This window comes from Arachis ipaensis, chromosome B4 (genome assembly GCF_059453495.1).
Source record: "Arachis ipaensis isolate K30076 ecotype BB chromosome B4, ASM5945349v1, whole genome shotgun sequence".
In the NCBI taxonomy this organism is placed as follows: domain Eukaryota; kingdom Viridiplantae; phylum Streptophyta; class Magnoliopsida; order Fabales; family Fabaceae; genus Arachis; species Arachis ipaensis.
The window spans coordinates 118759179-118769977 of NC_142439.1; the positions used below are offsets into that span (position 1 = coordinate 118759179).

Below are 10799 nucleotides of genomic sequence, written 5' to 3' on the forward strand. Positions count from 1 at the left end.
TGAAAAACTAAACCGGTTCAGCATATAGACTTAATGAACCTATGCTTGGAACAGCTTGATCATTCATACTGTTTAGGAAAAACTTTTAAAATGGGTTTAGGATTTTCGAAGAATTAACAGCTTCTTCTTTTAAAAAGAATTTCAGATTTTGAATATTAAATCCTTAGTTTTGAAAAGATACATAAGCCGACTATTAATCACGGTACTTTAGAAACAACTTTATTTTCACATATTCTGTTATAATAATTCCCTAACCCCATAGTGATAACCAGCGAGGACGATGTTCTCACTTCCCTATAGGTCCTTTCTTTTTATGGGTGACGAAGTTCGAAAGAGTTTATTTATTTTCCTTTTCTGTTTTAACGATATTGTGTTGTATTAGTTACTTTTTCCCTCACCTTATCTTTACAAATTTTTATAAGAGGGATAGGGTTTTGATTATTTAATGCTTGTAAAATTAATAATATATATATATATATATATATATATATATATATATATATATATATATATATATATATATATATATATATATATATATATATATATATATATATATCCTCTGTAAGTATTGAGTTTTGTATGGATGTATGTTATCTATTAAAAAGTCTTTCGAGTGGTAATATAATTTAAGTTTTAAGAGTATGACATTCTGATAGTTAGAGTGTTCAGACAACACTTAAATTGACTACAGTTTTATGTTCATCATGAAAAATTTTAGTGGCCGTACCGTCACAAAAATATTATTTTGTTGTAATAACTACCCTTTAAATTTTGAGTTATTTGTATAGGATTAATCAGAATCCATATCCTTTCTCATTTTTTGATAAATATCAGAATCTTATGCATGCATATGTATGTTCACGTCTCTATTTTTATATTTTTAATTTATTTTATTCTCCTATGATAAACTAATAAACAGTGGAATATGAAATTTAATAATATGTTTAGATAAAATTATAAGCAACAATACATTATAATTTGACTTCATAAAAAAACAAAGATTATAATTTGACTGCAAAGGGAAAATTTTAAAACTCTAATATTTAAAAAAAAAAAAATCTATAAAGGGTGGCAATAGAAAATAAGAAAGTGAAAAATGTACGCTTAATAAATATTAGAAAATTACATTATAGCGACACAAAAAGAAAAAAATAAAAAGAAAATTGGATTATATGTTACAAATTAAAAAGTTATGAGTTTTTTTGTTCATACTCTTAGTTCTTCTATGGTTGATTGATTATCCTCCAAAAAGTTGAAGATTAATGCCAAGGCTATTGAATTTGTGAGAAAAGTAGCCAGCCAGACTCCGTCATAAAGTAAATAACTTGATCTTTGTTCATAGGATGCTCAGTTCCCATATCTTTGATTAACTTTTCAACAAAAATTTCTCGGGAGATTTGCGCCTCTCCTCTATAATATTATATTCTTGAGAAGTTTGTATACTTTCTTTGAATCCTGAATAAATCCATTTGGCAAAACAATTATCAATTAAATGTAAAATATTTATTAATTATTTTGGAATTCTTAGTTAAGCGAAGGTTTCATATTTTTTTATATGTAAACAGTAAACTTGTTAACTATCATCTTGGATATATATATATATATATATATTTTCCATCCATCAAGACATAGCTAAATGAAATATTAGAGGGGACAAAAAATATTTACACAATAAAATAAGATTAAAATAAAATTTTAAGAGAGACTAAACTGAAATTTACATATAATTTACATGTAAAAAATTAAAATTATCTCCTTTCTTTATAGGTAGCTCTGCCCCTGATCAAGATTGTATAAAACTTTTACACAATTTTAATGATAAATTTTTTTTATATATACTTTTAACGAGTATTATTAAAATCACATCAAAAAGAAAAAAAAAAAAAGAGTATTATTAAACCACTAATTTATTAACAAAATCATTAGAAGTGTAGATTGAAGATCATGCGTGATTATGATATTTTTACAGTGGATCATATATCAACATTCAATACCTTCTTACATGTGTGGTATGTGGTGCCAGGAATATCTAAGGGAATTGCCATAAGTCCATCACCGAAGAAATTCACGAAAGTTTCTGATATCTTTTCATTCTCAGTTAAATTCTCAGGATCATACCCAAAATAATGCTTTCCAAAGAAGTCAAGCACCAGCTGCCACAGAACAAAACTAACAAGAAGTGAGTCTATATTTCATATGATTATAAAACCAGGGTTTACTTAATATGTGTCCTAACTCCTAACGATAGATAATGAATTTATTATTAGTATAAAATTTTTAATATTTTTATTTAAAAAATATAAAATAAATATATTAAAATTTAATTTTTTTTTATATTTTTAATAATTTTTTTTAATTTGTAAAGTTAACCTATGTTTTTAAGATACAAGATAGATAAACTTTTAAAATTAAGCATATTAAATAGAAAAAAATCAGTAAATAATAAATTACTGTACAAAAAATATAGTTGGTGTGTATAAAAAAATTGATTTAAGTTAACCGAAGAAAAAAATGATTCTTATGATGTGACAACTTTGATAATTCGACTGGCTGATAATTTTCTTAGAAAAATAAATAAAATAATATATATAAATATAAAAAATTTTATCATGACTAATTTAATAACTATTTTTTATATGCGTGACAACAAATAATTAAAACAAAAAATTATGTAATTTTTTAAGTAATCATTACATACAATTATATTTCCAATATAAAATATCACGCATTTTTCTATTGCATTTTGTTATGAATAAAATAGAATATTAGAAGCTATAATATTGACCAGTAAATTATTATTTTTAACTATAAAATGTTTGAATACTAGTAAAATTAACCGTAAAAAAAAAACGGATCAAGTACAATAAACACAGATGATTACATATGCTCGACAAAAAAAAAAGTGTTAACTGGCTTAACTCTGCTAACAACCTAATTTGTAATTACCATTACTACCACCATTTTCAGCCACCTTCTCATTCTCTTCTCCTCCACTATGATCCTCATATTATCATCATCATCAATACTACCATCAACACCACAATCAACACTCTATTAATTATTGCTTGTGAGGATGGTGGTACTATTATTATTGTTGTTGATTGTGGTGATTAGTTGGTTGATTGTGGTGGTTACTTGTTAGTGGCAACGGAGGTTGTGGTTTTAGTTGGTGTTGATGGTGATGGCAATGGTGGAAAAGTCATGCAGGAGGAAAAATAAGAAGATCGAAGGGGGAGATAGGAATGTTAATTAGGTTGTTATGCGCAACTAAGTTTCGTTAGGGTTTTGATTATTTTTATCAAATGGGGTAATCTTTTGTGGGTACTGGATTTGTTTCTTTTTTTTTTTTAATTTATAGTTAGTTTTGTTTGTATACCGATTTAATTGGAATTAGAATTTGTTTTGCATAAAATAACACCTGAAGATTTATTAATAGGATATGGAATATATTCTGCTAAATTAGCATTTAGGCACACACGAATCTTTTATAATAATACATTACTTCGATCTTGAAAACACATAAGTTCGGTTTCAACTTGATGAGTCTTAGTCTTTTTTATTGCATTGACAATGGCAATGCGACTATAAGTTTGAGTTCTACAAGAGATTATTTTAACATTCTTAAATACGATTTAAATATCCAAAAAATCAATAATAAATACAGTCTATCTAAAATATTCAGATTGATCAAACCTTTTAAAATTACACATTCTATGTTTTTTTTCATTCGTCTATCCATAATTTCATATTTGTTTTTTTCTGGCCAATAATGATTTAATCCATCTTTTAATGTATCAATTTACGAGAATAAATCATAAAGTTGAATGATAAAAATACCTTAATAATAAAATATTTCAAAAAGGTTAAAGTCTACTGAGATTTGTAAATAAAATAAGATTAACAATTATGTTAAGTATAAATTAAAATTAGTTACTAAAATTATTTATTAGTATAATTGATATACAAATATATATTAAAAATAAATTAAATAATATATATTTATATATAAATATATTAATAATTAATTTTAATATGTAAATAATATTTTTATAAAACTAATAATTCTAAAGGAAAGATCTAAGACTAAAGTTATGATAAGTGAAACTAACTGTACTAAAGTTCATACTTTCTCGTTCATCATTGATGATTACATATTATAAAATTCAAACACTAAAATTCTTTAGTGCAAATAAGATACCTAATAACTTATTCTAAAGCAATCAAATTAAGTGTAGCTTAGAATTCGTCCTTATTATAAAATACATAATAAAATATAAAATATTTATTATAAATAATTAAACAATATATATTTATAATAAATATATAATAACTAATTTTAATATATAAATAATATTTTATTATAGAATACTAATATTATAACTCCCAATCCTCTATTCTATCCACAACACATTTCTAAATTTTAACTTCAATATAACATAACTAAAACAATCATGCTACTACACAATCACCAAATATCAACATCCAATCAAAATAACCACACACTTGCATCAATAACCAAATTTAATTTACATTTATAATCAAATTTCATAATAAACAGTATAATAAACTGCATTTACATTTATAACCAAAATAAAATTAAAATATAAAAATACAATGGCTACTATATTTTGTTTTAACGAAAAGTTTAATTGCTTAACTATAAAAAATGATTATTTTAGTAGTTAGTCACCTTGTTGAAAAAATAAGTAAAATAACATTATAAATTAAATATAGGGAAATTTACGTTATTAAATTGTTTCACCCTCAATATTACGCAAATGCATTGTTTCCAATTTCAATACACAAATACATTGTTTCACTATTTTAAGTAAACCGCTACTGGCAGTAGCGGTTTACAGGTGTGCATAAACCGCTACAACCAGCCGCGGTTTATGTGTGTGAGTGTGTGAGTGTAAACCGCTGCTGGCAGCAACGGTTTACGTGTGTGTGTGTGAGTGTAAACCGCTATAGGCTATAGCGGTTTACGTGTAGTGTGCTGTCTATATAAACCGTGGTTGTAGCCGCGGATTATGCATTTAGAGGGTTTGTGGAGTTTTTTAGAGAGAGGAAATTCTAGAGAGAGGTCAGAGCAAGTTGAGAGTGGGTCCGAGGTATCTCAGCGGCGACTTCTGGCGAGTTATCATGGCAGGCAGGACCCTGTACCGACTGAACGGTGTTACGCATATTGCCGGTTCTATTGGTGACGAGGTTAATTAACATTTATTTTTTTCTAGGCTTTGCATATGTTAGTCAGAAAAATGGTAGGTTAGGTAGACGAATTAGAATTTATAGATTATTCCCTCTAGTTTGAAATTAGGCTTCGCATGCTAGGATGTTAGTTTACTGATTTTGGTTTAGTATTTTGAGTTTTTCTTATTAAGTTATAAATATGACTACTTATCTGAATTTCAAATCCCTTCAATGAATGTTATGCTACATGGTGTTGGTTTAGTTTAGGGAAAGGGATAGTTGACGTTAGTGAATTATTTTAGTTTGGTTAGGGCATTTGTATGATATGAAGTTTTAAATTTTAAAGCTTTATAATATTTTAACATTTCTGGCTGTTATTTATTAAAGTATGTGTGCTGTTATTTTTACTATCGTGACTAGGGATTTTTTTTATATAGGAGAATTTGTTGATGGTTTAAGATATTTGTATCCAGTTAGATATGGAAATTTTTTTAAGGATAGGAGAATTTAATTGGACTCTGTATTTCTTTGTTGTTCTGTGCAGCCCACTAGGTGTATATACAGTGTGAGACGGCAACAGAATATGCCCATGCATGAAAGGATCATCCCGTATTTAGAGAGGGTTGGATTGTACCATTTGGCCAGGCTAAACAGCCAATGGTTCTGGTTGGATGAGCCACTGGTTAGTGCGTTCGTTGAGAGGTGGCGTCCTGAGACGCATACGTTCCATATGCCTTTCGGAGAATGCACAGTGACATTGCAGGACGTGGCATTCCAGCTAGGGCTGCCTGTGGATGGGGAGGCTGTGAGTGGTTGCCTTGGTGAGTTTGAGAAATACATGGAGGGTGGCCGACCAGCTTGGGAGTGGTTTGAGGACCTATTCGGTGAGCGGCCTCCACCGAATAAGGTCAAGCAGATGACAGTACACTTTACATGGTTTCACGAGAGGTTTAGGGTGCTACCACCAGATGCGAGCGAGGAGACTGTCCGCATCTACGCACGGGCCTACATCATGATGCTGTTATCGACCCAGTTATTTGGGGACAAGAGTGCGAACCGGGTACATATACGGTGGTTGCCATTTGTGGCAAACCTTGATGACATGGGGAGGTATAGCTGGGGGTCGGCCGCTTTGGCATGGCTATACCGATGCATGTGTCGGGTAGCAAACAGAAATGTGACTAATCTTGCGGGCCCGCTCCAGTTGCTACAGAGTTAGATATTCTGGCGGTTTCTGTCTTTGAGGCCGACCGGGTTTGAGGTTTTCTCTTTCCCGCTGGCATCCAGGTGTGGGTTATGCTTTTTTAATGTTAACAAATTTCTTGGGCGTTTTTTTAAGTTTGTGTCTCATATGACTTAAATTTAGGTGGTCTGCCTACTTACCTCTTAACGATGGAAAGGAGCAGAGGGTCATAAGGTATCGGCTTGCATTGGATCGATTGACCGCTCGTGATGTAAGTTTTATAGCAAGTAGAGTTTTATTTTTGGTTTGCTCTCTAGTCGTGACTAGATATATACTTGTTGTTGTAATGTATGATGAGTTCTGAAATTTCAGATTGTATGGGAGCCCTACTCCGCGCTTGATGTACTTGCCGTGGTCCATCCAGAGATACTTACAGAGGAGCATAGTCGCATCTGGCGAGCGGTGACTACTTTGATATACTTTGCGGTCATCGAGTGACATTAGGTTGACAGGGTTGTTCCACAGCTGGGTGGAGTACAGCATATCCCCGAGGATGCTTTGAACGTAGACTGGCTGCATGCTAAGGACGAGAGGGAAGGGGATAGGTGGTTCCCCCATTACTATCAGGTCTAGCATTTGCACTGGGGGAACTGACTTGATGCAGTCATTTCCATTGAGCGAGTGGCAGATCCTGGCCCATCTGCTGATTACCTAGATTGATGGTACCGCGAGGCTCAGCGGTTCCTTAGCCCGGGGACAGCATTCGTGGATCCTAGAGGCACCCAGATACATCCAGAGGCATTTCAGAGAGGGTCATCCCAGGTCCCACGCAGATCATAGCTACCTGATATGCCAGATAACCGCCGTGTTGAGAAACGCCGTCGTGTTGGTACTAGGGACACCGGTCGAGAGTGGCGATGGTTACATGATGCGATGCAGGAGGATGATGCAGGCAGAGAGGCTAGAGCTGAGGTCGATCACCGTATTCGTCGGTCTAGTGCCAGACGTGGGAGAACTGCGGATCCCACGCAGTTCGGTGGTGGAGTTAGTGGGACCGCAGTGACTGAGGCTGGAGGGGAGACATTCACCAGCAGATCTTACTCTCCGATGCCAGAGCCAGCTCTCACATGTATGCCCAGCCTGAGACGCTGACGATGACTATGGATTTAGATGATCAGCTGGTGAGTCCACGGTTTTATGCAGAGTTTGCTGATTTGATTAGGGATGATGCTGGCACGTCCAATGTGCAGTTTGGTGGCCAGTCTTACCAGCCCCAGATGTCGGAGGTGCAGTTCGAGACCGCAGCTTACCAGCCACATATGACGGAGATGCATTCCCAGCCACATGATTATCAGGGTCAGTATGTGGTGGATCTGAACGTGCCTGCAGGTAGCCCGTTGGATACTTGGTTCAGCATGGGGGGCACCCCCCAGTCCGCGATTGGGTTAGACCATCCAGTTGATGACATTGGACAGGTGGCGGCCCGACCGACTCGAGTCAGGCGTCCCGCTCGATGTGGGACAGGATCTCATCTCCTTGGTGACTTTCATGATGCAGCCCGAGATGATCGCGATGATTAGCACCATGTGTTGTTGTTTTCCATTTCTCATTATGTTGTTTATGTTCTGGTTATGGACTTTATGTTTATTCTCGTTGGATGACTGTTATTTTGGTTAGTTTTTACTTTATGTTTATGTTGATGGACTTTATGTTTATTCTCGTTGGATGAATGTTATTTTGGTTAGTTTTTACTTTATGTTTATGTTGATGGACTTTATGTATATTGATCGTACAACTATGACGGAAATAAAGCACGATAAATCTAGAAAAGTGATAAATAACTACTTATATTAACATTAACATTTAAACCAAAAAGACTTAAAACTCATAACTGATACAAACAGACACATTTGTAATCACGAAGACTAACACAAACGAACTAAATCATGATAAATCTAGATGCCGCTAGTAGAACCTCGCTGAGGGCAAACCCTTCGAGTATGACCGGGCTGCCTGCACAGGCCACACCTCTTAGGTCGGCTGGTGTCAGCTTCGTCCATGTTGTTGCAGATGCGGGTGGACCGTGGTCGTCCTTCTCTTGCCCTTCTCATGCCCGGGTCGGGGATCACTGTCGGGCCGTCATATGGTGGCCAAAGCCCCTCTGGAATACAAGGTGAAAAGGACATCTCATACACCTTAAAGACCTCAGACATGGTGTACACCTCATCGACATAAGTGGCCCAATCTAGCCGTGACTGCGCACAGCATGTGAGGGCATGGCAACAGGGGTAGTGCAGTGCCTGGAAGTATCCACAATCGCAGGTACGATCCCTTAGAGAAACCCGATAGCTACCCAAAGAGAATTTGCCGGTGGGTGTCGTCTCAGCCACTGTATAGTCAAGGTGATGTCTATCAAACACAGTCACGGTAAAGCACCTCGAATCCTTCAGGTTACGCTCAATGGCCTTAACTACTGCCTGTGAAAATCGGTGCCCGGACCCTAACTGTGCCTCTGTCGTGTGCCCCCGGACAACAAACAACTCCGCCAGCCGGAGATATGTCGACATAACAAGAGACGTCACCGGTAGGTTTCTTGTGCCCTTCAAGACAGAGTTCACACACTCAGAAATGTTGGTCGTCATGTGACCATATCTTCTCTCCCCATCCTTGTGCTGTGTCCACCTCTCATACTCCATTCTGTTTGTCCACCTCGCATCCTGTCCCTTGAAAGTGAGGGCAAAATTTGCAGCAACATGCTGAATACAAAATGCCTGATAAGCATGGGGAGGTTGCCAACCACTATCGGGGGACTCTAGTGCAGCCTTGATGCCGTTGTGTTTATCAGAGATCACGAGAATACCTTGCTGTAGAGTGACATGCCTTCTAAGGTTCGAAAGAAAGTATGACCAAGACTCTGCATTTTCTCCCTCCACGAGTGCAAACGCAACAGGCAAAATATTCGAGTTACCATCCTGAGCGATCGCCAACAACAATGTCTAGCCATACTTGCCATAGAGGTGTGTTCCGTCGATGCTTACGAGCGGCTTACAGTGGCGGAATGCCTCAATACACGGAGGGAATGTCCAAAACATCCGATGAAAGTAGACTCTATCTTCATCAACTTGGTCACCCACCCTAACCGGGGACGTCTTCAGTAGAGCAACGGAACCTTCCATCGTGCATGTGACCCCAAGGATCCACCGAGACAGATCAGCATATGACTCCTCCCAATCGCCATATATTTGCGCTACTGCCTTCTGCTTCGCCAACAACACCTTCCGATAACTAGGCTTGAATCCATAAGTCGCCTCCGTTGCCTCTTGTAACACCTTAATCGACACCGACGCATCAGCTCGAACCAATGGATAGATTCTCGCACAGATGACATGATAATCAAGCTGCTTGTGGTCGCTTGATATCGATGTGGCCATACACGTGTGCGGACCGTTGTACCTCCTAACTTCCCATGTGTTCTTCCTTTTCCGCATGACTATCCGAATCAACCACGTGCACCCGTTACCAAACTCCTTGCATCTCCCTTGGTATTTCAGATTGTCAGACTCCATAATCTTGTACTCAACTCCACGCTGAATACTGTAATCTTTTACACTCAACACGGCTTCCTCTTTACTCTGGAACGATTGGCCAATCTGAAATTCAGTCATAGGTGTCCCATCATGCATCCCCTGCCCATCGAATGTTGCATCTACATTCTGGTGCTGGCCGATGGCTTCCAAGTTCAAAGAAGAGAGGTGGGGAGGGTACTCTTGTGTTCCAAAACCGGAACCTCCATGGGCTGAACGTCCACCTCTTGGAATATCATCATCACTGTCCCCACCAATATCGACAGGCTCCTCATCCGAATCATCGTCAAACAGTGCATTCTCAACTCGATCCGGTCCGACATCGCATTCAAAATCAGGAACAACAGGAGCAATATATGCATGAACAGCCCCAGCATGTTCGGGCTCAGCATTCGGAACTGCCGCTGCTACCACAGGCATCGATGTTGATGCACCATCAGCTGGGGTCGACTGAGGATTCGGTGCCGATGCCCCAGAGCTATCCACACCATCTTCCAACTTCGCAAGCAGCTCAGGTATTCTCACCTCCGGAAAACTACGCCTGCAGTGAAACAAGACCTGCAAGTCTTCATCCGACCCGATCACGAAGGTCTCATATCTCACACCGGTTGACACAACGGCAATGGGAATCTTGTAAAATAATTTTTTATCCACTTCGTCCCACAGGTACCGAGCTTCCGTAATATGCTTAGCTTAATCTCTGCCAACGTATTCGACGATCGGATAAAAATACTAAGCGGTTCTCTATTTGTGAATTTTACACCATGCCTTTTGCTCTTTTGAATTTTTTCAGAGCAATGAACCAGAGCCACAAAACTATCCTCCCCCTCCATTTGTGA

At 36.8% G+C, this 10799-nt stretch overlaps 1 protein-coding gene across 1 annotated transcript; it reads left to right on the top strand.

Annotated features, from left to right (window-relative positions):
- The first annotated feature begins 5145 nt into the window (after positions 1–5145).
- On the top strand, positions 5146–10324 carry LOC110271559 (uncharacterized). Its single transcript, XM_088485953.1, has 3 exons — positions 5146–5211; positions 5738–6020; positions 10077–10324. Exons 1-3 carry the CDS (start codon positions 5146–5148, stop codon positions 10322–10324), a joined length of 597 nt encoding a protein of 198 aa, XP_088342079.1.
- The last annotated feature ends 475 nt before the right edge of the window (positions 10325–10799 follow it).